Source organism: Dipodomys merriami, unplaced genomic scaffold (assembly GCF_024711535.1).
Source record: "Dipodomys merriami isolate MVZ:Mamm:240054 unplaced genomic scaffold, mDipMer1.0.p SCAF_28, whole genome shotgun sequence".
Classification (NCBI taxonomy): Eukaryota; Metazoa; Chordata; class Mammalia; order Rodentia; family Heteromyidae; genus Dipodomys; species Dipodomys merriami.
The window spans coordinates 10,109,103-10,136,856 of record NW_027204270.1 but is presented as its reverse complement, the minus strand read 5'-3'; the positions used below and the strand labels follow the sequence as shown (position 1 = coordinate 10,136,856).

Below are 27,754 nucleotides of genomic sequence, written 5' to 3'. Positions count from 1 at the left end.
GCCCAAGGTCCTGAGTTCCAATCTCCATACTGCTCAGACAGACAGACAGACAGGCAGATAGACAGACAGACAGACAGAAAAAGAAACAGAAAGTGAGAGAGATAAAGCTCCTGAATTCAAATCTCAGTACTGTTAGGAGAGACAGAAACAGACAGAGAAAAAGAGACACAAAGAGAGAGACAAAGAGCTCCTGAGTTCAAATCTCAGTACTGGTAGGAGAGACAGAAACAGAAAAAGAGACACAGGATATATAGAGAGAGATCTGAGTTCAAATCTCAGTACTGGTGAGAGACAGAGACAGAGAGACAGAGAGAGACACACAGAGAGAGAGAGAGAGCGCTCCTGAGTTCAGATCACAGTGCTGCTGAGAGACAGGCAGACACAGAGAGAGGCGGGCAGAGACAGATAGAATGAACAGGAATCCCTTTTTACTTCCATGAAAATATCCTAAATGTTTATCAGTTAGGGAACTGGTGAGGTAAATTATAGACTAACTAAGTGAAGTAATGAATTTGGATTTTTGTGGTAGTCATCTGCACAATGAATTTGTGAATGAACAAGCACAGTGACTAGGATGCTACTGTTTATGGACAGGAAATGGGAAATATATTTAGCTCTGTATGGAAGAGCTGTGTGTGTGTAGGTTTCAATAGCAACACACTGGCTCTGGATGGATGCTCCAAAAAGTAAAAACTAAAATAAACACATGAGCTGGGCATGGTTGCGCATAGATGTAATACCAGCACTTGAGAGACAGGGGCAGTAGAATAAAAAGCAAAGCAAAACAGGGTAGGGTTTGCCTGCTACATAGTAAATAGTAGCTAGTCAAAAAAGGTAGCTTTTATTTCATCTTTATCAGCTGAGGTAAAAATTGCTTTTTTTTGGGGGGGAGCCTTGAACTCAGTGCCTGGGCACTGTCCCTGAACTCTTTTACGCAAGGCCAGCACTCTAGTACTTTGAGCCACAGCTCCACTTCTAGTTTTTTGGTGGTTCATTGGAGATAAGAGTCTCATGGACTTTCCTGCATGGGCTGGCTTTGAACTGATTCTCAGATCTCAGCCTCCTGAGTAGCTAGGCTTACAGGTGTGAGCCAATGGTGCCTGGCTGCAAATTGCTTTTATTGTTGATGGCAGATGGTGATGCCTAGTGTAGAGACTGTTGTCTGTAGACTCAGATGTCCTGGATCCGAACCTACTCCATCATTAGTATGTGTCCTGTGAAAAACAATTTCTTGTTGTAAAATGCCTTACATGGCTGGTATAAGAAATAAATTAATAACATCACATGCTTCCAAAGCACCTGGCATGTAAGCACCAGATATTTATTTAGTATTTGTTTTTGTTTTTGAGACAGGGTCTTGCTATGTGGCGAAGGCCTGGCCTCCATCTAGCTGTTTGAGGCTTGCCTCCATTGTAAGCCTCAAACTCATGATCCTCGACCTTCCATGTGGTGGGGTAATGGGTGTCTGTCACCTTGTATTATTTATTTACTTTGCTGTTATTATTTAATTAACCTGTTTCTGCTTTTGTTTATATCTTGTTTGACAAGTAAGCCCAAATATCATTAAAAGAATTGTTCACAGTCTCTACCCCTTGGGATACAGGGTTAGAGAGGGGACTAGGATCAGTTTTTCATTTGTATGTATATGCATGCATGTGCGTGTGCGTGGTAAAAATTAATAGTGAATTGTTCACTTTGATCAGTTTTGACAAATTGTCTACACCAGTGTCTCCAAAATATAATGTGGGATCCTAACATTTCTCCTGAAATTTACATCATAGTTTTACCATTTGGTCCCTAATCCTCTAGGCACTGTCCTGATTTCTGTCACTAGTCTAGTTTTGCTTGTGTTTTGGTGCCGTATAATTGGGAACATATATTAGTATACTTTGGTGTCCAAGTGTCCAGCTTCTTTCTCTGAATGCAATGCTTCTTAAAAATTAGTAGACACTAGTTGTACTAGGGAGATTTCACTGTTGACACAATGTATTGTGATCAACCTCACCCCCTCTAACATTCTCCCTCATCCCTTTCTTCCTTCTTAAAACAATTTCAACAGTTTCAACTGAACACTTTGTAAATTCATCCACACTCTATAAATCAATAGTTCACTCTTCTTTGTTGATGAATAGTATGCCATATTTTTTAATCCCTTTTTTTTTCTCCCGTGCCAGTACTAGGGCTTGAACTCAGGGCCTAGACACTGTCCCTGAGCTTTTTTGATCAAAGCTAGCATTCTACCGCTTGAGCCACAGCTCCAATTCTAGATGTTAGTGGTTAATTTATGATAAGCATTTTTTCATGGACCTTCCTCTCTGGGCTGGTTTCAAACCATGACCTTCAGATCTCAGCCTCCTGAATGGCTAGAATAATATGTGAGCCACTGGCACCTGTTATTTTCATTTCTTTTTTTGGGGGGGGGTCCGGTCGTGGGGCCTGAACTCTAGGCCTGGTTGCTGTCCCTCAGCTCTTTAGCTCAAGGCTAGTGCTCTACCACTTGAGCCACAGCGCCACTTCCGGCTTTTTTCTTTTTGCTTATGTGGTGCTGAGGAATCGAACCTAGGGCCTCATGCATGTGAGGCAAACACTCTACCACTAAGTCACCTTCCCAGCCCCCTTTTTTTTCACTTCTTGATTGACAGTTGAGTTCATTCCAGTTTGGAGCAAATATGAATAAAGCTGCTGTTAACATGCATGCACAAGTTTTTTGTGGGCATTTTACTTATTTTGAAAACCATCTAAGAATGAAATTGCTAGGTTTGAGGATGAATGGATGTTTATAAGCAGTTGAGGAGACATTGGTAGGTTGATCAAGGAAAAAGAGATCCCACTGGGAAGAATAGAAGACTGGAAACCAATCTCTTCCACTTTTCACCTTCTTCAAATACAGAGGGGTGGGAGACAAGTAGGGATAGGAGGCAAAGAAGTCAAGTGTTTATAGAATAGAAACTCTGGAAGAATTTGCCCTCCTGGCGTGTAATTGTATATTCTTATAACAGTTTGTAAAGTTTATTTCTCTGGCATGTAATTGTACATTCTTTCAGTAGTTTCTAAAATACTTTTATTTCTGTAATTTCTTTTAATCTTCATGGCAGGGCTATGGTATAGGCAAAGCACATATTATAGTATTCCCTTTTAGAATTTAGAAATACAAGGTCCCGCAGCAAGTTATTGTCTGAACTGGGACTCAAATCCAGTTTCAAATAAGAAATTTCTTGGCCTTGTCTGTGACCTAGTTCAAATACCTACTAATATAGAACCTTGGACAAATTATTTAACCTCCCAGGATCTGTTTTCCTAATTGTACAGTGAATATAATACTAGCTCCTGTCTCAAATTTTGAGAGACAGAGAAGAGCTATCAGCTGCATTGTAAATGACACACAGTAGGAGTATGAGAGTTATTAGTAGGGTCTGAATCTAAGGTAGATATGTGGTCTTGGCTAAAGAAAATATTAGTGTTGAAGATCAGGAATATAAAATAGATCGTGTCTGTGGTGGGGGGACTAGGAAAGGGTGGATGTGGTGAAAACACTGGATGTTGTTGAGATTGGTGTGGGAAAGGAGGATGAGGGATGAGAGAGACTGATGGAAGGAGTGAATCTGATCCAGCTATGTTGTGTGCATATAGGAACATGGCAAAGTGAAACCTCCTTGTACAAGTAATTGATGGTAATTAAAATATTAATCTTGGCCAGGCTCCTGTGACTCATAGCTATAATCCTAGCTACTTGAGAGGCTGAGGGGTTGAGGTTCAGAGCCAGCCTGGGCAGAGGCAAATCCTCAATCCTCAAGACTCTTATCTCCAATTAATCAGCAAAAAGCTGCAACTGAAGTCATGGCTCAAGTGGAAGAGTACCAGCTATGAACAAAAAAGCTAAGTGACAAAGAGGCTCTGAATTCAAGTTCTGGCACCAGCACCTAGATAGAGCGGTACGTACGTAGGTAGACAGACAGACAGACAGACAGATAGATAGAATAGTTGTTTTAAAAGCCATTTTAATCTATAAACTGCTGTAGACATGTACACTTACTATACACTTACAACATGTCACTGTTGAACGTGTGGCTACATTCCTGCCTCTTCTTTCTTTTCATTCTTCCCTGACCCAGTGCAAGGAATCTTACCCATCCACCTCTTAGAAGGAACCTTGTTCCCAAGGATTTACAGTATTTATTAATTAAGAGGTCACTGATGGGGAATTGGATCTTGGCATTAGAATGTATATATAAGAGCCAAGCTGCAGTCTATAGCTCTTGCCCAAAGGCCTTCTGAGAGGTATGGTGATGAGTTAGCTGTGCTTTCTTCTACAGACTGATGACAGCAATGGTGACTTGGACCCAGGAGTCTTGCTGACAGCTCAGACCATCACATCTGAGACCACAAGCAGTACTACCACAACTCAGATTACCAAGGTAACAGAGCTTCTTTAAGGAACTCAGTGACATAAAGAGCTTGCAATCACCCCTGGGAAGGAAGGACTTCTATCCATAAGCAGTTTTTCTCTTGTAATCTTAGCTACTCAGAAGTCTGAGTATTTCAGTATGAAGCCAGCCCACAGAGGAAAGTCTGTGAAACTCTTTATTTCTGGTCCTGGGGCTTGAACTGGGCCTAGGCACTGTCTCTGAGCTTTTTCTGTTTAAGGCTAGCATTCTGCCACTTCAACTACAGTTCTACTTCCAGCTCTTTTGGTAGTTTTTAGTGGAGAGAAGAGTCTCTTGGCTTTTCCCGCCCAGGCTGGCTTCAAACTGCAATCCTCAGATCTCATGAGCTACCTATGCATGGCTTCCACGATACTCAGGAGACTGAGAACTGAGGAATCATGGTTTGAAGCCAATTGGGAAAAAAAAAATCTGTGATATTCTTATCTACAGTTAACCAGCAAAAAGCCAAAATTAGGGCTATAGCTCAAGTGGTAGCTTGAGGGAAAAAGCTGAGATCGTCAGCCAAAGCCAGGTCCAGGCCATGCAGAAAAGTCTGTGAGACTCTTTTCTCCAATTAACCAGCAAAAAGCTAGAAGTGGAGCTGTGGTTTAAGTGGTAGAATATCAGCTTTGAGCAGAAAAGCCAAGCAAGAGCTCAAGGCTCTGTGTTCAAGTCCCAATACCATCATACACTCAAAAGAAAAGTAAATTCAAGTCTAGCCTGGGCAACTTAGACCCTTTCTCAAAGAAGTTTAAAATAGCTGAGGATACATTTCTGTGGTGAAGTACTTGCTTGCCTACACAAGTCTATAGATCAGACCTCAGCAACAAATCCATTTCCCCAAAAAAATATTTGGAGTATAGCTTTCAGAATAATTAGTAGTAGAAGTATAGCTTAGTTGTAGAATGATTGCATAGCATGCAACAGGCCCTGGGGTCAGTCTTCAAAAATAATTTTTTGTGTGCAGTACTGCAGTTTGAATTCAGGACCTGGACAACACTGTCCCAAAGGGGTTTTTTGTTGGTGGTGGTGGTTTTTGCTCAAGACTAGTGACCACTTGAGCCACAGATATACTTCTAGCTCTTTGGTTGCTAGTTGGCGATAAGAGTCTCATAAACGTTTCTGCCTGAGCTGACTTTGAACCATGATCCGTAGGTCTCAGCCTCCTGAGTAGCTAAGACTGCAGTCATAAGCCACTGGTGCCCAGCTGTAAAAATGATTTTTAAAAATCAACTGTACATAATAATCTGTGTTTGTTGTTTTGGTATTTTTTTATTGTGAAAAATACTGTACAGAGGAGTTACAATTACATGGGCAAGATAATGAGTACATTTCTTATCAAGCATTGTAGCCTCCTCCTTTGTTTCCCCTTCCCATCCCTTCCCATCCTCCCCTCACCCCCCCCACCCAATCCTCCCCCCCCCCCCCCGTTTTGGTGTTTTTCTCTTGCTATATTTCTGATCTCATATGGCCACCTACTTTTGGTTACAGACTGTAAAAGGTGGGATTTCAGAGACCCGGATTGAAAAGAGAATTGTGATCACAGGAGATGGTGATATTGACCATGACCAGGTACGAATGCTGAGGAAAGCCAGGATGGGAGGGTGGAAGATCGATGGGTGCAGTGATGTCACATCCCAAAAGATACCGCTGACTGCTTCATCGCTGCTACTCTAGCCCTTGAAACAAAGAGACTCAAGCCCCGTAGACCTGGGGGTGGGGGAGAGGCTCTGCAGATGGGGAAGCTAGGAGTACAGTGAAAAGAGCAGGGGCTTCGGACTCAAAGATCTGAGGTCAAATACTGGTTCTTATCTCAATGAAGATGCTGCTTTTTCAGCTATAAACTGGAGGTTATAGTTTGTGCCCTCCTCTCGATTACTGTTCAGATCCTGAGATAACTGGATGTGTACTGAGTGACAGGCACATGGTAGGCTCTGAATAGAGGGAACAATAGTACCCTTGCCAGAGGCTAAATGATACCAGAGAACTAGGGAGTGCTGTTGAGACTGTGGGCCGGGGAAGGGGGGGGGGTGGCACACAGGATGGTGGCCAAGACACCAACCCAGCCCCTGTCCTCAGACTTGTTCTCTTTCCTCTAACTTCCTGTGCCACCTTAGGCAAATCACCTTATCTCTGGTAGTTTTCTCCTCCTGAAAGAGAGTGGATGAATCCAAATAATTCCTGGGCCCTTCTGGGTGCTAAAAGCTCTATATTTTTATGATAATTGGGTGCTAATTGTGTGCTACAAGCAATTATCAAATAATAAGGTCAGGATTACTGTTCCCTATTCTCCGCTGGGCGAGGTTAGACCAGCAAAGCTGCAAAGAAGAGGGGGTGGAGGAGACTATGCAAATGCCTCTGGAATCACTGACAGGACTGACAGAGCTATAACTCTGGGCCTTTATGCTGATGAGCTGCCTGCCTGCAAGGAAGGAAAGCTGAGCTGCAGTGCTGGCAGTTCCCTTGGCAGCAGGCTGAGACTTAGAGCTGGGAGTACTGGGATTGGGGTCTCAGAAACAAGGATGCAGAGCCCAAGTGGACGGCCCACAGCCTCCCAGCCTCCCTCAGGTATGGCCTGAGCCCATGCTGAGTGCTCAGTCCTCACTACACAGCAGAGCCGTGGATACGGGTGCTTGTGGTTAACAGGGAGCTTCACTGGTGTGCCCCAGTAACTTCTGTGAGCCCTAGTTTTACCCTTGTCACGTAAATACCATCGCAGGTTTTATCTGGAGTGATTTGTCCAAGAAGCATGGACAGTAGTGCTCTCTGGTTGAGGAGAGCTGCACTTTAGGAAGGCCTACTAAGGAAAGCAGTGAGGTGCATGTGGGCCTTCCTAGAGAGGAAGAGGCAGGGGTGCCAGGGAGCGCTTGAGCTGAGTGAGAAGTGGGAGTAAATGGGTTAGAAAAACAGGCTGAGGGAGGAGGAGCAGGGATCTATAGGAGGCAAGTCCAAGAATACCTTTCATGAAACTGAGAGGACAGAAGAGTTTTCCTCTTCTCTTGTCCCTCCTAGAGATGATTTTCAGGATCCAGAGTGAGCAGGCAGCTGGGGAATTCCAGCCAGTCCTCTATTCTTGGGTGGGGAGAAGGAGACTGCAGGCAATGCTAACAGCTGGGCAAGTGGTACCACTGTCCTCCTTTGACCTTCTCTGTGTGATCTTAGCCTTCCTCCCATGCCCAAACTCCTCCAACACTCAACAGGCCCCCCTGGGAACCTACCAGACAGTGTGGTAAAGAGAAAAGTTATTTACTAGCTATGAGACAACAAGCACTTAATTAACCTGCAGTTTACTCATCTGTAAGTGGAAGGAGGGAAAACCTGTTGTGAGGATTAAATAAATGATGAATGATATGCTTAGACCAAGGTGCGGCACATAGTAAGCCTTCACTGAACTTCTGAAGTCCCGGTCCGACTCCTTGAAGGAAAGCTCTATCCTTCCCTGCCTGTGTGTCATTGGCCCAGGAGCCTCTACTATGAAGGATGGTGGAGGGGCAGGGTAATGACCAGCTTCCTCTGGCCTAAGTGCAATGTACCCTGGTACATTGTCAGAAATGAGTAGTGCCTTCCTTCACTAGCCAGGCTGCTTTGCCCACAATGGACTCTATTTCTTGTTCACAGGTCCTTGTACAAGCTATCAAGGAAGCAAAGGAGCAGCATCCGGACATGTCAGTGACCAAGGTGGTCGTCCATCAAGAGACTGAGATCTCTGAGGAATGAGCTCAGGTAGGAGATGCCTCAGCCTGAGCGAGTCACAGCTGGAACTTGAGGTACCACTAGGTGACAACACTGGGACTTGATAAAGTAAGGCAGAGAATATTAAGCATCTGGCTCCTTGAAGATGATAATAATCATAACTTTAAAATATCCGGTCTGAGCACTGGTGGCTCACACCTGTAATCCCAGCTACTCAGGAATCTGAGATCTGAGGACTGAGGTTTGAAACCAGACTGGACAAATTCAAGAGCCTCTCATCTCCAATTAATCAACAAAAAGTCAGGGCTAGAATTTGTGGCTCAATGTCAGCCTTAAGTAAAATTTTCAAGGCCCTGAGCACAGACACACACACACACTCTCTCTCTCTCTCTCTCTCTCACACACACACACACACACATACACACACACACATAAATATATAGATACATATACACACAGTCTGAAGGCTGGAGCTGTAGTCAATTCATCTTGTATCTTCATAAAATCTAATACAAAAAAATCTAATACATATCTTTGTATTAATTTTTTAAAGTATTTGGCTCTAATCAAAACAGCCAGATCATTTGTGTCTTCCTGCCTTAATGTACCTGCAGTGAGGATATAAACCTCACCCACCTCTGGAATCTTCCTGTACTTCATTCACCTTTCCCTGCCCTCTCTCTGCTGCTGTGGTACTCTGTATCTCTGGAATCTCTGAGCCTGCAAGACCAAGGCTTCTAGAAGGGTGAGGACTGGGAAGGCTCTGGGAAAGTGGCTAAAGCGCTAGGACCAGACCAGAACATTGGAAGCAGAAAACTGCTTTGGGGCATCCAGGTAAATTCATGCCTACACCTGAAGAGTCATCAGGAAGGACTGGCCCATTATTCAGTTCTTTTTCTTTTTTGTCAGTCATGGGGCTTGAATTTAGGACCTGGGCACAGTCCCTGAGCTTTTTTGCTCAAGACTAGTGCTCTGCTACTTTGAGCCACAGCTCCATTTCTGGTTTTCAGTTGGTTAATTGGAGATAAAGAGTCTCATGGGCTTTCCTGCCTGGGCTGGCTCTGAACAGCAATCTGCAGATCTCAGCCTCCTGAGTAGCTAGGATTACAGACATCAGCCACGTGTCCAGCCCAGTATTCAGTTCTAATTGTCACTTATGGCCACCAAGAGTTGGCAGTAGCAGCAGGAAGCTGGCTTCTTTGCAAGATTTTAAAATGTGCTTTTTTTCTTTCCCCTAGGAACTATCCTACCCCAACTCCCTGCCCTCCCTATGCCCAAGACAAACCAGCGAAATGCTAAAGAAGCCAGCCTGCAAGTCAGACTCCAGACTTTCAAGATCATTCTAGACCACCAGAAAATTTACTTTGTTTTCTATTTGGAATTTATATTGAGATTCTTCTAGATATCATTGATCCTTTTCAAGATCTTTTTCTATATTGTGATACCAGAAATTGTTCCACTTTTCACTCTATGAACCGTTTTTGAAGAGTTTTTTGGGTTTTTTTAATGGGATAATTTGTAACCCATTCAACCTAGGCTTTCCTCACTGATCCTCAACCCAGGTACTGAAAGGGTCTACAGATTTCAGGACATCCTTCAGAGACTCTGTCAACTATGTTGGAGGCCAAAGTCAATTCCCTGGGATGCCCCTCTTCCCCAAGTTTCACCCTTCGGATGACAGCAGAAACTTCATGAACCAGCTCTTTCTCAAAGCCAACCATATAACATCACCAGCATGTTAAGCAGGGCAATTCCTCTGATCCACAGACCCCAGATAAATGTCTTCTCCCTTGGTGAGGGTGTCTGATGAGGCGGGCCTCTGCTGAGAATGTAGTGTTGGTTTCCTTCCCTCTCTCCTTCTCTCTACTTTGGAGCTTCCTTAGGTCAGAGATGTAGGAAGTTGCTTCAGATGTATCTGATACTGTGAATGTTTGAACACGTATCTGTGGCCTTCACTTCCCCCCGCCCTCACACCTTACCAGAAGCCATGGTTTTGCCCAGTACCCCAAGCTCCTAGCCAAGGAGACTAAAACACATGGAAAAACAGACCTTTTTTTTTTTTTTTAGCTATGTTCTAGTGGAACATTTTCAGTGGTGGTTTGGCAAAGGAAAGTTAATGAGGTTTTTTAAATAAGGTCTAGTTCTGCGAATGTGCACCTCACTCGAAGGAGCGGTGGCATTTACTTCAGCTCCAGCTAAGGAGCACTTCCACCAAGGAGCACTCAGAGTGTCATGGTCTTTGACCTTCCTGCTCTCTACAAGCACCTGCCTAAGGAGACCCTTCAGTAAGCACAGTATTGGCTTTTGGTGGCCACCCCCACAGGACACCACGAGACAGGGGTACAAAGCCCCCTACTCATTCCCATTCACTGCCTGAGGTCTATCAAATTATGTAGGCTTGCTTTCCTAGAAGGCTTCCACTTTAGTTTTTATTATTATTTTCTCTCTCTCTGGCTTCATTTTGAAAATGAGGTCTGGTGCCCCTGATTCCTACTAAGGATTTGGGAGCATTAAAAAAAAAGTCAAACAGGCTTCTCTAGTCCAGCTTGCTTCCTCCCCCAAACAGACCCGCCTGGAAGCATCTTGGAATCCAGATTCTAGGCTAGAAAGGAGCATCATGAGATTAGACAGTGTGTCAATGACAGCAGTCACTTGGGGGCCCAAGGGCAGTGAACAAGAGAAGTCAGTAGCCAGTGGCAGGACACCACAGCCCTTACTAATTGACTTCTGTTTAGGTGAACTGAGCGATTTGATTTTTTTGTGTATTTTCCTTTTCGTTCTCACGTGGACTGTGACTGCCGACACGCAGCTCTAAGGCGGGGGGGGGGGGGCGCATGGTGGGACATGTGACAGATATGAGGGAAGGAGGCTGTCCTCGCTCAGGAATGAACTTACAGGCTGTGGTGGAGCTTGAAGTGGTGGCACGTTAGAACTCCCCCTCTTATCAGTCAAGCTTAGCTGACTTTGCCGGCTTCTCCAAGGCCAGACCTTCTGTGGAAGGAGCATTTCCTTCCCAGCTCATAGAGCTGAAATCTGGGATAGAGAAGATGGGGGGGGGGAGACGGGGTCCACTACCCCAAATATGGTGCATGATCCAGCTCAGTGCAGCAGTTCTAACAACACAGGACCTCCACCTCAGATCTGAGGGCTTGAACTTTCCTCAGCTCTTACTCTGCTCACTCCTCCTGCAGCCTTTGTCTCTGGACCCAAAGAACTCTAGCATCCTTCCAGGCCTCTTCCCCCTTCCTCCTTCTCTGGCAACAGATCTCAAGGTTTGGCAATTGTTTGGATTTTTTTCACTCTGCAGTTTGTGTGTGTGTGTGTGTGTGTGTATGCGTGTATGAACCAACTCTATCCAGGTAGAAATGGTGAAGGGGGAGGGGAGTAAGATTTCCAGGGTCAGAAGCCTGGCAGCAGTTTTCCTAAAGTGACTCAGACACACCACAGTAACAAATCTCGCTGCAATTTTATTTTTACTTCTGAAGTAAAGGTTTCCTTCAAACTTCATGAGATCTCTGCCACCTACCCACAAAGCAAGACCTGTCCTCATAAGCCCAGGGAGCCTACCTGCAGGGCCCTGTCAGAACACCTGCCCCACCCCCTCCCAGGCCAGCGCTGTGTATTCCTGGGGGGGCTGAGGAGACCACCTTGGGAAGTGGAGCCCACCATCCTTGACACTCACACGAACTCTGTTCAGGATGCCAGGTGCAGGCTACCTGTTTTTACAAATCTCTCTCAAATGTATTATTTTGGTGACAAAAATGAAGGAGCTTTGTAAATTTTTTTAAAAAATTATGAATCATATATCAAGTAGTTGTTTACATTTCTTGACAAAATAGAACTATGGCAGCAGAATTACATTGGCAAAAACCCTTAGATTAAATAGGCAATAATTAGGTCTGCTGTTTCGGCCTTTTGTAGTGAGGGGAGTGGTTGTAGTGTTGAGATCTGTGTTTGGTCTTGCTTCTTGTATTGCATTTTTCAATAAACTTCAAAAAAAATGCCTATGAGGACTGATCCACTTTTCCATTTCTCTTCCTTCAGTAGCATGGGGAAAATTAAACCTGCGTGGGAGAGACTTAAACTGAAGCCATAGTCTGAGCTACCCACACTGGCCAAAGTACAGCATCAGGATTGTAGAAGGGGCCTTGTAAGAACTGGTCAGTGCTGTCTGTCAAAACGGGAGGGTGCTGTTGTAGCATAGGCTACAGTGAAGGAAGGGCCAGACCTCAGGGCAAGGCAGTGGCAGTAATGACCCTACTGGGTTAGAGCCCCCCAGGGCCAAGGGAAGAAAGAGTCTTAGGTGGTGGGAGTCAAAGGCTCACTCCCCACCCCAGATGGCAGTGGGAGTTTCTCAGCTTCACACCATCTTCCCAGAGGCCCAGATTCCATCACCAGTGCAGATGAAACCTCCCAACCTACCTTCCAAGTCTTAAGGGTCCTTGCCCCCCCCCCTTAAACAAACCCCATGCATCTCCTGATCACCTTGGCCTGGACCTCCACCCCCCCTCAGGTACCTGTCCGGGGCTAAGGCCACAGATAGAGGCAGAAGACAATCCTGAGGCCGAGTCATGCTGGTCTCCGCACTGCACATTAAAACACGCCTGGCCCGCTCATTGAGCCCAGTGCAGCCGGCATTTCTCTGCCCACATACGGGTCAGGAGGCCTTAGTGGCTGCGGGAGTCAGAGCATCCATCCTGACCTGGGATGTGACAGAAGCAGCTACTACTAGACATTGGACCACCTGTCCTCTGGTCCTGTTAACCACGGCCCACGGTGCTGCCTCATAGCAGGTGTTTCCCGGCTTCTCAGACCCGGGCCCCCAAGTCTCCTCCTCCTCCCAATTTGGCATACCCCCCCAGGCTGAGGCGGTCCAGCCGTGGCCAGCTTCGGTGAGCACAGTCCCGAGCGGCTGGGGCCCCCAGGAGGAGCTCCCCAAGTCCCAGATCCAGAGACTTGGAATGTTCAATACAGGAACCAGAGGGCTGCACTGTGATGATCACGTGGCCAGGCTGGGTTCGGGGACCCCACGGTGGGGGCAGCCCCGGGCCCTTCAGCGGGTAGCTGTTGAGCAGGGCTGGTAACCCCAAGCGAGGATTAGCAGGCTCTGAACGCAGACTCCGCACTGACGGGACGGGCGAGGTGTCCCGATGCGGGGACAGGTCCCAACGTTCTGGCTCTGCGCAGCCCAGGGCTCCGGCAGTCCTGGGCCCGGGGCTGGGGAGGGGGGCACAGTCCCGGCCCGGGCCGTCGGGGGGCCGCAGGGCCTGAGCCCGCAGCACCCCCTGGCGGAGCCGCCTGGTCTCCAGGTCTCGGTTCTCATACAGAAGCGTGTTGGCGCAGATGAACACGAACAGGCCGACGCCCATAATCACCGGCCCCAGCAGCCGCAGCCGCTCGTGCGGCCCGTGGGCGCGGCCCGCCCCGCGACCCTCGCGTCGCAGCTCGCTGACCCGGGGTGAGCTGGCGTTGGCGGCCCGGGCCCCCGGGGCCCCCGCGCGGTGCGGCCAGTAGCCGGCCACGGCGATGCCCATGCCCACCAGGACCACGAGCGCCCCCAGAGCCGCGAACGCCCCCGACGGCGAGCGCAGCCGCAGCCTCGCCCGCACCCGCAGCGGCTCCGGCGGGGAGCGCGGGCGCCGGCGGCGGCCCAGGCGGCGGCCCAGGCGGGAGACGCGGCCCTCGGGGCTCCTCCGCACCTCCACGCAGTCTCCGGGGCTCCCGGCCGTCATCTCCCGGTCGTCCGGGCGCTCTGCGGAGAGAAGACGGAAGGCGGGGACTGACCCGACGGACCTGGGGGGGGGAGCTCCAGGCTCGGGGCCCAAATCGGGGGAGGGGGGGAAGCTGGGGCCGCCTCGCCCCGGCCGCTTGGAGATCCCTGGCGGCCACCCCCGGATTCTCCCGGGCTGCGGGGCCCTGAGCCGCCCCCGCCCGGGTTTTCCGCAGCGGAGCTCGGCGCCAGAAGCCGGAGTTGGCCGGGCCCGCGCGCGGGGAGCAGGGAGGGGGCTGCGGGCCGCTCCCTGGCGCAGCCCGGGCTGCGGGGCTCCGGCGCCCTCTCCCCCAGGCCCGCGGGGCTCCGCCGCGGGAAGCGTGGGCCCCGGCGGCCGCGTCTCGCCGGTAAGTACCGCCCGGGCTCGACCCCACCCCCGCACGTGGCCGCACCGTAGTAACGGAGAAGGGGGGTGGGGGCGCCCGGCGCGCACGGGGCCGCCGGGGTCGCTCGCGCCGCCCTCCCCGCGCCTTACATACCGCAGCGTGGGAAGGAGGGGGTGTCGCTGACTCCGGCCTCGCCTTGCCCGCCCCCTCCTTCCAGACTTCCTCAGTCAGCACTGGAGCTGCAGCAGAAGAGACTCGAGCTAGACTCCGGGAAGACCGCTCCGACCCAGACCAGCCAGTCAGAGGCGAGGAGGCGGACGCGGTCTTGGTCCAGATTCCTTCCACTCCGCCCGAGGAGGCCTCCCCACCCCCCACCCCCCCGCGGCCGGGCCGGAGGCCGGAGCCGGGTGAAGGGGCCTCGCCGGACGGACGGACTCCCCTCCCGGCTCTCCCGTCGGCCCAGGCACGGCTGTTCCCAGATTGCGGCGTTTCCGATTCGGGCTCCGGGATGAATCATCCCCCCCTTTTCCCGCCGCCTGGCCTCCTTTTCCAGCCTCCTCCGCCCGAGGCCTCAGTGGACCTCGTCCCGGCCCCAGCAGCACCGCCCCTGCGGCCCCGGGGTCCGGGGCTCGCGGCTCGGTTCCTTCCCGGCCAGCTGGGGCAAGGGCGGCCGGACTGTGCGTTTATGGCCCCCCACGAAAGGCAGGGCGCGGGCCTCGCTGTGCGGCGGGGCGCCCTCGCTCCCCAGTCTGGGTCTGTGAGCGCCCGAGCGCGGGGAGCCGGGGCCCGAGCGCGCGGAGAGGCCTTCGCGCCCACCCCGGGCCGCAGCGCCCGGCGGGCCGCCCGGGCCGGCCTCGGACGGCAGCGCCAGGTCCGGCCTAACGCGGAGCAGCGGCTCCCCCGCCCCAAACCTGGTTTCCACCCGTGGAACCCGCAGCCCCGAGCGGCGCGGGGCAGCCGGCCGGGGTCCCGGCACTTCTGGGCACAGCCGCAGGCGCGATCGGGAGCAGCCAGGCCTGGTTCCCCATTGTCCCCGAGTGTGGAACCCCATCCCCAGCTCGGAACGAGCAAAGCGGCCCCCGCCCCCGCCGCACGCCGATGCTGGGGCCCCACTGCCAACTTCGTGGCGGCCGCTGGAGCCCCGGCCTGGAGCCGAACGCGTGCCGAGCACTGACGTGAGGTCCGGCTCCGAGGCTCCGGACTCGAGGGCGCGGGGCACGCTGCGGGGAACCCCGGAACCCGGCCGGGGACGCGGGAACGCGGCGGCACCGCCCGTGCCCAGATCCCGAGAAGTTGCTCCGGGAGCCGAGCGCCCTGTTCGCCGGGGTCCCGCCGGCGCCCGCGCCCCCTCTCGGGCCTAGGGGAAAGGGAAGGCCGGGCTCCCGCCCCCCAGGCCCATCCCAGGGGAGGAGCCAGGCAGAAAGTTAGGGAAAGTGGTGTTTGGGGGGGCGGCGCAGACCCCAGTTCTGCTCACCTGACGCCTCCGTGCCCGGCCGGGTCGGGGTCCGAGTCCGCGCGCGGCGGTTCCGGGGCCGCCTGGGTCTCCGCGGAGCCCCGCCCCGGCCCCGCCCCGGCCCCGCCCCCGGGAGCCCCCGAGACCCCCCGGAACCCCGCGGGGCGCCGCCAGCCGCGGCCGCTCGGGCCCTGGGCCGCAGGTGAGCGCCGTGCGCGCCCCGGGCGCCCCCCGAGGGCCGAACCCGAGCCCTGCGCCCCCGCTGCCCGCCCCAGCGCACATGCTGCGCCCCGACTTGGGAGGGCGCCCCCCTCGGCTGGAAACGGACCCCGAGTCCAGGAGTCCGCTACCCGACCCGCGGCCCCAGCCTGAAGACGGTGGACCCGCACTCCGCGCCCGCCGCCCCCCGTCTCCCCGCTCTCCCCGGACCCCTCGGCCTTTCCGCAGCCCCAACCCCGCCGCCTCATCCGCGGAGCGGGAACCACGCGAGTGCAGGGGGGCCGGGCGAGGGGCACCCCGCACCCCGCAGAGCCGACCCGGGCGCCCCGAGCCCTCGGCGGCTGCAGCAGCCGGGCAGGACCCGCCGGCTGCCCCGGGCTCCGGGGTCCGCCGCCCCGGGGCGGGAACGCGGGTGCGCGGCGGGGCCGGGCGGACCTCCAGTTTCCATGATGCGGGGGGCGGGCTCGACGGCGGGGCCCTCGGGATAATTTCCGGCCTGGGACTGATTAGAAGCCCCCCCGCCCCCGCCGGCCGCGGGACCCCCCGGCACGCGGCGCGGGCGGGGGATGGGCGCTAATGAGACCCGGCTGCGCGGGGCGGGGGGCGGGGCGCGGGGCGGGCGGGGCGCGGGGCGGGCGGGGCGCGGGGCGGGGCCGCGCGGCCTGGAATCCGCCACGGCCACAGCTCCCCGAGGGGACCCGGCGCGCCCGCGCCCCGAGACCTCTCAGAACCCCCGGAAGCCAGGCCAGCCCCGGGGCCCCGATGGCCGCAGTCGGGGAGAGCGAGGCCACCCCGTTCCTGCCTCCCCCGTCGGGCGGGACGCTTGGCGGGTGCCTCTGCCTGTGCTTCCCGCGGCCCGGCCGTTCCGGGGCGCTCCCACCCGCCCCGACCCCCCGGCCCACTCCATCCCTGCCCGCGCCCTGACTCCGCCCTGCCCAGGCTGGGGCGGCGCAGGCTGAGGGGGGCGCAGGCGGGGGGGGCGCAGGCGGGGGGGCGCAGGCTGAGGGGGCACAGGCTGGGGGGCACAGGCTGGGGGGCGCAGGCTGGGGGGACGCAGGCGGGGGGGCGCAGGCTGGGGCGGCACAGGCTGGGGGGGTCACAGGCGGGGGGGCGCAGGCTGGGGGGGGCGCAGGCTGGGGGGGCGCAGGCGGGGGGGGCACAGGCGGGGGGGCGCAGGCTGGGGGGGCGCAGGCTGGGCAGCCACCAGGCCTGTCTGACGGCACCTCCGCGTGGCGCCTTGACCACGGGCTCCTCCAGCTTCCCCCGGCTCCCCCCACCCAGCCTCGCAGCCCTCTCGGGGTGTTGGGGAACCCCAGACCTCAGCCCCAGCTCTGGCTTCACTCTCAGTGAACGGAGCCCCCTAATCCCGCAGGCTGAGTGTCTGCGCCCTGCAGAGGGGCAGCCCTGGCCCTGCGCGGCCCCCCCCCGGCCCCCAGGGGGGGCTAGGTCCTCCCAAGCCCGCGCTGGCCTCTGTGGACCGCACCCCCGTCACATCCGGCCTAGGGGAGGCCTAGGAGAGGTGTCTCGGGGGGGGGGGGACAGAGTGGGGGCCGAGACCTGACCCGATGGCCCTGCAGCCACAGTTCCACCCTTGGCGGTGGGAATTCAGCAGGACCCAGGATTCATCGGCCCAGCGCCGATGGTGCCCTTCCGTCCTTCCCGGGTGGCTCTGAGCGAGTGACAGCCCTTCTCCATGCGCCTGCCCCTGTCACGTGGCCATCACGGGCAGATGAGTGTGTGGGTTCAATACACGTGGCGGGCACCAAACCCCCAGTCCTAGTGCTCCATTTTACAAGGGCAGAGACTTGCTGGGAAGAGCAGGGCTTCAGGACAGAGCTGGGCTTCAAGCCTCACAGCTACAAGCCCACTGGACTCGGGGCCTTAGGAGAGGTCCCGGGCTGTGAACCCCACATCCATCTCCCACTCCACGGAAGCTCTGTGCTGCACAGTGAGGTTTCCAGGCTCCTGGCAAAGCCCCACTTCACTCTAAAGCCCAGAGAAGAAAAGGCAGGAGAGCCTAGGAAAGCTGGGATGAGACAGAGACTGAGGCCCGTCCAGCTTTCCTCATGTGCCCTTGGGTCACCATCTCGCTGAGCTGCCTGAGGAAACAGCCTCCCAGGGGATCCAGGCTGCTTGTGGTCAACAGCAGAGTCAGTATCAGAACCAGCTCAAACCCTAGTCCTGGCACGGACAGGCCCTGCCCTCCTTCCCTTCTGTAGATTTGGGAGCCCCTTGCAAACTCCTGGCCCAGCCGTGCCGTGGAGGTGCACAGCAGTTACCTCACCTAGAAAATGTGACAGTGAGGCCAGGAATTGTCTTCGGCCACCTCCTCTGAGTTGACTGCTAGGGACCAGGGCTGAGCAAGGGAGTCCCAGGAGAGCTGTGCTCAGATAACTTCAGTCACCCCTCTTCATGGATTGCCTTCAGACCACCTGGCGCAGAGGATCACGGGAGCTCACTGAGCTCCTCCCTAGTGCTCTGTGAGCCCCAGCCACCTTTAACTCAGCTCTGCGGTTCTTCCTCCTCTCCGCACCCTTTCTCAAATTCTTAACTACTTCCAATGGGTCGGCTTGGACTGGGAATGTTTCTCTCATCCAACTAGGAATAGTGGGAGGAGACAGCCTGGGAAACTCCAAAGAAATAAGGGCTGGAAATATAAATTCTCTTCAAAGCCTGGGAGGGGTGGCCAGTCCCTATGAGGAGGCCTTGGGGGAAAGCAGGTTGGACCTCCTGAGTTAGTCTGCCAAGGACTTGGAGTAGGGCCGGTGATCTAGAAATGTGCCAGTTGGCATTGCCTGCCACCATGCACACAGCGTCAACACCTGTGTCTCCCAAGGGGCGGAAACTGGAGGGTCCTTGGTGGAGATCTGCCCCTCCCTCGGTGGTCTGTGAGTGCCTGCAGTGTGTCACTCTGGGGGCCCACAGGTCCCCACAGGAACCCCTGCCAGCTACATTCATAGCATAATAGTAATGGCGTATTGCTGTGAATATCTGTGCGCAGCCCCTTCACTGTAACTTAGGAAAACAGCACCATTGTGCAGAGCACAAACCTTGGGGAGGAGCCCAGTCAACCCACAATGATCATGAGATAGGATGGCTTGTTACTGCAGCACAACCCACTAAAAGCGGACTGATGTGCTGCAGTATTAAGCACTTGTTAAATTGTAGCTAAACATTTGTTTTCTTTGGGACTTGCCTGACAGTTGTCAGAGCAAGGACTGTAGAAAGTATTTCTCTTTCTACACTACACCTGGACCATTAGCTGTCCGGAATGGACAGGGAGGCCACCAGCTCTTGTTGCTCCACACCCCCCCCCAATGTGTAGCCCTCATTTTGGCTTTGTGTTTAGAGATGCTTGTGGACATCAGGTACTGGTGGTTCACGTCTGTAATCCTAGCTACTCAGGAGGCTGAGTGGTTCAAAGCTAGCCTGGGCTGGAAAGTTTGTGAGACTCTTATCTCCAATTAATCACCCCAAAACTGGAAGTGCAACTGTGGCTCAAAGTGGTAGAGCATTCAGGGACAGTGCCCAGACCCTGAGTTCAAGCCCCATGACCGACCCCTCCCCCCCAAAAGGATGCTTGTTGATCCCCAAGTACTGTTGGGGGACATGCCTATTGAGACCCTCCCTCAGTGAGCACATTCAGAACGATTATTTCCCAAGACTATTTGTCAGAACCTGGTCACACCTCGCTGAAGGCTGGGAATGGATCCCGGAGACCCAACCAGGAGTCAACCGCCTGGAGATGTGGCACCTCCATGTGGTGACAGATCACAATGCTGTGATCTCTTTATCACTGTGAGGGAAAGCAGAGACCCCGTCTCCTAAGGATCAAGGCTAGTAGTAACCATGGCAGATGCCTGTTCTAGGTCACAGCTCTTGCCTGGATACCAGGCCAGGAGGGAACCGCTAGGCAGGATAGGCTGGTGGAGGCTTGGGTGCCCCCTGGTGGTGAACCTAGGCGGGACATGGTAATGGCCCCCGCGCGAGGCTAGATGGGATGCGGTAATGGAGGTGCGGGCGCCCCCTGGTGGCAAGGCTAGGCAAAGCTGGGATGACAGAGATGTAGGCGACCCCTGGCATGGCTAGGTGGGATGCAGTGAGGAAGGCATGGTGCCCCTGGTGGTGAGGCGAGGCAGGACACGGTGATGGAGACCGGGGCCTTTGGCTGAGGCAAGACATGAGGAGGGGTGAGGGCAGCAAGGCTGGGTGGGACCCAGGGATGGGAACCAGGCTCCTTCTGTGGTTGAAGCTAGGCAGGATGCAGGGATAGGGGATCGGGCGCCCCCTGGCGGCAAGGCTAGGAAGGATGCTGTGGTGGAGGCATCAGCGCCCTCTGGCGGAAGGCGAGGGCGGGACGCGGGAATGGGCATGGGCGCCCCCTGACCGTGGGGCTAGGCCAGACGCGGTGATGGTGGCCATGGACGCCACCTGGTGGCCGTGGCCTGGTACACCGGGATCATCATCTTCGCGGCCCACGCCTTCCCTGCTCTCCTCCGGCTCCCCCTGTGGTGTGCTTGGTGCCCAGTGTCCCCTGCTGGGCCCTGGGCTCTTCTGAAACGTGGGCACCGGCTTCAGGTCTCATGGATGGGCTCCATGCAAAGGGCCTGCAGCACAGGATCCCCCCTGGGAAAGATCAGAACGTGGGGAGGACCCAGAACTGTGAGGCTAAGTCGGGGTGCAGGGGACCCAGCCGGTCAGGGCCAGCGGGCTGTCAGGTTCACCCGGCCTGAAGCCACTCTGTGTGGCCAACAGATCCCAGGCAATGCTCCTAACAGCCAGTGGCCCCACCGAGGGGAAACTGAGGCTCAGAGCTACAAAATCATTCCGTAGTGACAGAGCAGGGCTGAACCCCGGCACCGGCTGGGCCCTGGCCCACCCGGTGCAGCCCGTGAGCCCCAGGGCGCCTCCCAGAGCCCGTGGGGAGGGATGCGTTCTAGAGGCAGGAGCGAGGCGCCCTGGCCTCCCTTCGCCGTGTTCTGCTTCCAGCCTCAGGAGCCTCGAGTCACGGAGTCTGAGACAGCATCTGATGTCAGGCCAGGCCTGCAATTCTCCAAAGCTTTATCCTGGCAGAGCCGGGGGAACAAAGTCTGGGTTAGAATCCCATTTTACAGCGCAGAAAACCATGAACCAGAGTGAGTAACTGTGCTCAAGGCACACAGCAAGAAGGCCAGCTTGGTGCTGGTGGCTCAGGCCTGTAATGCTAACTACACATGCAGGAGATCTGAGGATAGCAGTTCAAAGCCAGCAGGGGCAGGAAAGTCCTTGAGACTCTTAGCTCCAATTAATCACCAAACAGCCGGAGTAGAGCTGGGGTTCAAGGGTAGAGTAAGCACTAGCTTGAGCAGAAAGGCTCGGGGATAGCGCCCAGGCCCTGGTGTCCCAGGGCTTCACTGGTAAAATGCAGAAAAAGCTCAGGCTCAGCAGCCTTACCCAGTATGGTGGGGTAGGTGAGGGAAAACTCCTTCTGCCGAATCAGGGGGGCTGGGGCCTGGCTCAGGCCTAGAAAGTGTGGAGTCCTGATATCACATCCCAATACTGGCAAATATTAAATAATAAATACATATATTTCTAGGTACTTTTTCCTTTTGCCAGTCTTGAAGTGTGAACTCAGGTCCTGCACACTGTCCTGAGCTGCTTTTGCTCAAGGCTAGCACTCTACCACTTGAGCCACAGCTCCACTTCTAGATTTTCCTGTTTATGTGGTACGAAGGGATTGAACCAGGGCTTCGTGCATGCTAGGCAAGCACTCTACCACTGAGCCACATTCCCAGCCCTACTTCCCTTATCACATAGTGATTTTTTTTCCTTTTTTTTTTTTTATTGTAAAGAATCACATAGTGATTTTATCACAGTAAAAGGAGCTGTGCAAAAGGAAGGGGAGCTGGGTGCCAGTGGCTCACGCCTGTAATCCTAGCTACTCAGGAGGCTGAGATCTGAAGATCGTGGTTCAAAGCCAGCCTGGGCAGGAAAGCCCAAGAAACTCTTATCTCCAATAAACCACCAGAAAACCGGAAGTGACACGGTAGCTCAAATGGTAGAGCACTAGCCTTAAGCTGAAGAGCTGAGGGGCAGCGCCCAGGACAAGAGTTCAGGCCCCACAACTGACAAAAAAAAAAAAAATGGCGTGACTGTTCTCCAAGGGTTGGAGGCACCTGAGATTGCTCTCTCAGAGGGAGCCCAGCACCTCTAACCACAGGTCACAGACGTCCACCAGAGGGACACCTCAATTCCTGGGTCCCTTCAAACTGGTGGTTTAGAAGAATCATCAGCTTAACTTCTCGACCAATCCCTCTGACCAAGAGACACCTGTGGGCAACAGCTGGGATGAATGAAAGTTCGTGTGTTGAAGGATCTGCAATTCATTTTCATGACTGTCGTGTTGGTCCATACTGTAGTTCCTGAAGCATGCGGGAATAAACATGGTGGCAGGGGTGCTGAGCACCCCCTCTCTGCTGGCTACTGAATAGCAGGTAGAGGGGGTTTGCCAGCCGGCCCTGCACTCTGGTCCAGCGGGGATGGTTTCCATGGGGTTGGCGGCGGTGAACAAGGCCCATGTCAGCGCCCTGGCACTGCAGTGCACGCCAGCAGCTGCTGCCAGACTCCTCTCTGCTTCTCCCTGGTTTCACCACCACCGCAGAGCGAGAGCCGAGTTCACGGCCAGGTCTGGCGGTGCTGGGTTTTGTACAGAACACTGCAGTTGTTCAGATCTGTATGCCTTTAGGAATGGCTCAGGGTTCTTACTAAAGCTGTGACGAAGCTGCAGGGGTCTGGAAGGTGTGAGTTGGGTCTTACATGTATTTTGTCTTATGGGAAAAAAAAATCTGGGTTCTAATGAAATTAGATTAAGTCTTGCGACCTCAGAACAAATCCAGACAACGGTAGAGCTCTGAGAGTCCGTGAAGACCAGGTCAGAGCCTTGCCAACCTGCGGGAAGACCTGAGGGGGGGACACTTTCCAAGTGTCACCTTTGTTCAGCAGTACTGGGATTTGAACTCAGTGCCTAGCACTTGCTATTTATTTCTAGAATAGGGTCTTGCATTTCCCCCCAGAGTCACACTCCAATCTCCTATCTGTGCCTTTGACACAGCTCAGGTTATGTAACGGGACTGCGGAACTCACCATATTAGTTGGAATGAGATATTGCTAAATTTTGCTTGGGCTGATTTTTTTGGTCACTCCTGGGGCTTGAACTCAGGGCCTGGGCACTGTCCCTGACCTTCTTTTGCTCAAGGCTAGCACTCTACCACTTCAGCTACAGCACCACTTGCAGTCTTTTCTGGTTATGTGGTACTGCCCAGGGCTTCATGCATGCTAGGCAAGCACTCTACCACTAAGCCACATTCTTAGCCCTGGGCTGGTCTTGAGTTCTGATTTTCCTACTCTCTGTCCCCCGAGTAGCGTAAGTCTCTAGGCCTCAACCGCCATGCCCAGACTACTATAGCTTTTAAAAAACAACTCTGGTTTAATTTGGTCTGTTTTGGTTTAGTTTTCATGTGTGGAACTAGAGTACATACTCATTTGTGTCAGGATGAATCTACACAATTCCTTTGTGCTACGCTGTCACAAAAGTATTCCCAAAGGTATTCATTGTACTATTGCCAAGATGGGGTACTGAAACATGCAGCCCCTGCTCCTGGCAGGAATAGACCCGGGGTGTGGGCTCATCTTTCTTAGACTCGCTTTGTGTCTTAGTGGTGAAATGCAAGCAGGAGCTGAGCAGTGAGCCTCCCTGCCCCTCACCTCAGTGCAATGGCCCCATCTGTCCCCCGAGAGTCCCCGTAGGGGCACAGCTAGTGACACAGGATGGACAGACAGGGCAGACAGAGCTGTTTTGGTGCCTGGGTGGAGATGGGGTTGGGCTGGGGGGTGGGGGAGATACCCGTGTCCCTAGCATTCTGCCCAGGCCAGTCTACCCAGCTTAGATGTGAGACGCTCAACTCCCACTACCGAGGCAAGGAGGTCCGCAGAGAGTCCTGACGTCTGCAGCCCCTGCCTCTCCTGCTCAAGAAACTTCATGGCTCTTTTGTGATGAATGTAGACAAACCTGTGCCGGACTCACTGCTTCTTTTTCCTGGTCGTCCTTTGCAGGAGGTGAGCCAGGTCACTGCCCGTGCGGACTGCACTCCGCTGGAGAGCTGCGTGGACTCAGGAGAGGAGCTGAGAGCGGTGTGCAGGCCACAGGTAGAGGTGGGCCATGTTGGCTGGTCCGGAGATGAGGTGGTCAGATTCTGCCAGGCTGGCATTGGTACCACTTTATTTACCTATTTATCTATGGAAGGGCATCATGGTTGTGTCCAAGTTTTTTTTTTTTTTTTTTTTGTCAGTCATGGATCTTGAACTCTGGGCCTGGGCGTTGTCCCTCAGCTCTTCAACTCAAGGTGAGCGCTCTAGCTCTTGGGCCACAGCACCACTTCTGGTTTTCTGGTGGTTTACTGGAGATACGAGTCGCATGGACTTTCCTGCCCGGGCTGGCTGTGAACCATGATCCTCAGATCTCAGCCTCCTGAGTAGCTAAGAATATAGGCGTGAGCCACCAGCGCCTGGCTTTGGACTGTGATCTAACTCTGCATTCCATGTAGCTGAGATTACAGGCACAAACCACCATTCTTGGATTGTTTGAAACATGATCTCCCTTATTTATTTATTTATTTATTTATTTTAAACTAGGCTGGCCTCAAACTGAATTGAGATTTTTTTCTCCTGATACCTGTTTATTGACTTATTTTTTTTCAAAGAGCCAGCATTTTTTCTATTGATTTTCCTATTTTCAATTGCATTTATTTCTGCTCTGATTTTAAAATTGTTTTCTGCTGCTTACTTTGAACTTGTCTTTTTCTGGTTTCTTAATGCAACAATCTATACATTTTATCCTATTAAAGTGATTTAGGAGTGTTTTACAGTCCAGAATGTGGTCCATCCGTCTTGATGGATGAGCTTATTTTGCTGGTATTGTATGAAATTCTCTGTAAAGCCAAACAGATCCTCTTAATCGATGGCACTGTTCAGCTGAAATATTTCCTCACTTTTCTGCCAGCTAGATCTGTCCGTTATCAAGGGAATGGTGAAGTCACCAAATGGTAAAGGAGGTCCTACACCCTGCAATTCTGGGGTTTGAATTCAGTTCCTGACACTTGCCCTTGGCTTGCTTGTTCGCACTGGAGCCCAGCCTGGCTTCTTTCTAGTTAGAGATGGAGTCCCAAGGGCTTTTTCTGCCCAGACTGGCATCAAACCTCCATCCTGAGCAGCTGTCTCCTGAGTAGCACTAGTGATAGGCTGAGTTCTATCAGTTTTGCTTCGTGTAATTGTTGCTTTACTATAAGAGCATAGTTTTGTTCTTGGGGAGCTGGGGCTGAGTTCAAGGTCTCACACATGGTAACTGTCAATCTCAGGGCATCATACTTGGGAGCACATTAAGGACTTTGGCCTTGGAGAATGGATTTGTTCCTATTATGTAATACCTGTCTATATTCCTAATTTTCCGTGCCTTGAATTAATGTAAAATTAGTATAGCTAATTTTAAATGAATAGCTTCATTTGATCGATACTATGTGGTGCATTTTTCTCCCCTCTTACAATCCATTATTTACTTACATTCATTTGTTATGGTGCTGGGGATCAAACCTGACTTCTCTTGGGCTAAGCATACATTATCACTGAGCTACATTCCATCCCCACTCACTCCCACCTCTGCAGGTTCTATTTATTAGTATTATTATTAGCCAGTCCTGGGGCTTGAATTCTGGGCCTGGGTGCTGTCCCTGAGCTCCAACGCCACTTCTGGCTTTTTTCTGAGATCAATTGGAGATGTCTCACGGACCTTCCTGCCTGGGCTGGTTTTGAACCATGATCCTCATACCTTAACCTCTTGAGTAGCTAGGATTACAGATGCAAGCCACCAGCACCCAAGTGAACTTGTAGACAACATGTAGTTGGGTCTTGCTATTTTGTCAGTTGTGAGTCTTGAACTCAGGGCCTGAATGCTGTTCCTGAGCTCTTTTGCTCAAGGCCAATGCTCTACCACTTTGAATCACAGCTCCACTTCTCGTTTTCTGGTGGTTAATTGGAGGTAAGAGCCTCACACTTTCCTGCCTGGGCTTGCTCGTGAGCCACCTGTGCTCAGCTGAGCCTAGCTTTTTAAAATCCATTCTGACAGTCCATTTGCTTAGGCCACTGACATCAAAAGCAATTACTGAACAGTCCAGTATCTGCCACATTACTGTTTTCTATTTGTTGTCCTTGTATTTCCTGTAGCAGGCAGGAAAGAAGGGCACGTGTGCCTTTTAAGCACCCCAAAGGGTATAGTGGACCTGTGTATTCCTTTGGCTTACTTTTGGGCGATTTTCCACTGTGGATATTTGTTTGGCAGTACTTGGGAGGGGAGCTCAGGGCTCAGAGCCACACTGTGTACATCCTCCTGGGCACTCATGAACTGTTTCCCAGCCAAAACAAAACCAACTTTCCCCTTCCACTCTGGCTTCTTAGGGTATGAGATAATCTCTGTTTGGCTTAATGGGTGCTCCTGGGCACCCATCTTGATCAATTGACAATAGAGCCATTACAAATCTTTACATTGTCTTGACACAATTCAGAGCTATTTTGCTGGTGCCATAGTGGGGTTTCAACTCAGGCTTGGCTTTCCTTCACTCAAGGCTGGCACTCTCCCAGGTGAGCTACATCCCCACTTCTGGCTTTACACTGTTTAATTGAGCTAAGTCACATGGATTTTTCTACCTGGGCTGGCTTTGAACTGTAATCCTCAAATCTCACCTTCTGATTTGCTACGATTACAGGTGTGAGCTTCTAGCACCTGACTTTTCTAATTTTTTTGGTGGCACTGAGGCTTGAACTTTAGGGCCTTATGCTTGCTAAGTAGGTGCTTTATCATTTGAGACACACTCCAGTCCACAACTTTGTTTTGTAGATAGGGGTCATCTTCAGATTTGTGTGGTTTTTGTATTAATTTTAGAAAGGCTACATACCACCAGCTCACACCTGTAATCCTACTGCTGAGCTACTCTGCAGGATCGTGATTCCAAGTAAGCTTAAGAAAAGTCCACAAGACACGATCACCAACATAACCAGGGGGAATAAAAGCAGTCAAGCCAATTGAGAGTGCTGGCACTGAGTTCAAGCCCCAGTACTCACAAAACCAAAAACACCTTTGGTTTGGCTGTCTAGCGTATTCTAGAAACTGTTTCCAAAGTAAACCAACTCACTTTCTTCCTCTATCCCTCATAGCTGCGGCACCACCATGGGGTCACCTGAGAACCCCTTTCCCTGAGCCACCTGCCGAGTGTGGCTGCTTTCTCTTCTTGGACCAGGCTGCAGGTCACCTCTCTACACACACAAGCACTGCTTTTCCTGCATCTAGGTCCTCACACCACTGTCAGAACGGAAACACAGCTTCAGTCTTAAGGGATGAAGAATGACTTGTGCTCCTGGCACCACAGACACCTGACCCTGTCCAATGGGCTAAATTTGCCTCTCTAATGCCCACTTAAACCACAGACTCCTGAGCACCGCCATATATTGTCCAAAACCATGACCACATTCCCCAAGGAAGCTTCAGTGTCCCATGAAGCTCTGGCTCCCCCTCGCCCCCTCCCCCACTCGTTTTGCTACAGACGGCAAAGGGAAAGTGGCAGGGCAAGAGGGGAGGTTTGTAAACTTGCTGCAGGCAAAAGTGAGGGGGACGGATGCAGCCCTCTCTCCCTGCTTGTACTCTGCTCTAACTCTAACGTGATGAGAGGACCGGGAAGGTGCAGATCCACAGCAACTCCAAGAAGCACAGAGAGCTCTGGTGATGTTCTGAGTTCCCAAGCAGTCTCAATGACAAGTGTCTTAGAGAGGAGTCTTTCCAGAATCA

At 52.7% G+C, this 27,754-nt stretch overlaps 2 protein-coding genes across 12 annotated transcripts in view; one reads left to right on the top strand and one right to left on the bottom strand.

The window, feature by feature from the left end:
• Positions 1-12,122, top strand: part of Epb41 (erythrocyte membrane protein band 4.1) — a 175,232-nt gene extending 163,110 nt beyond the window's left edge. For all 11 annotated transcript variants that reach the window (XM_070037457.1, XM_070037450.1, XM_070037451.1 and 8 more), the window contains 4 exons: positions 4,314-4,415; positions 5,916-5,996; positions 8,043-8,147; positions 9,356-12,122. In XM_070037457.1, the coding sequence (XP_069893558.1) occupies positions 4,314-4,415; positions 5,916-5,996; positions 8,043-8,141 (282 nt within the window). In that variant the 3' untranslated portion in view covers positions 8,142-8,147; positions 9,356-12,122. The remainder of the gene's footprint in view (positions 1-4,313; positions 4,416-5,915; positions 5,997-8,042; positions 8,148-9,355) is intronic.
• Tmem200b (transmembrane protein 200B) lies at positions 11,583-15,741 on the bottom strand. Its single transcript, XM_070037470.1, has 3 exons — positions 15,688-15,741; positions 14,367-14,452; positions 11,583-13,869 (listed from the first exon to the last, which is right to left on the bottom strand). The coding sequence occupies exon 3, from the start codon at positions 13,847-13,849 to the stop codon at positions 12,926-12,928; it is 924 nt and encodes a 307-aa protein (XP_069893571.1). The 5' UTR covers positions 13,850-13,869; positions 14,367-14,452; positions 15,688-15,741; the 3' UTR covers positions 11,583-12,925.
• Positions 15,742-27,754: the final 12,013 nt, after the last annotated feature.

Bases quoted from the DNA above. Each gene is read 5' to 3' on its own strand.
- Tmem200b (XM_070037470.1), bottom strand. From the start codon at position 13,849: ATGACGGCCGGGAGCCCCGGAGACTGCGTGGAGGTGCGGAGGAGCCCC.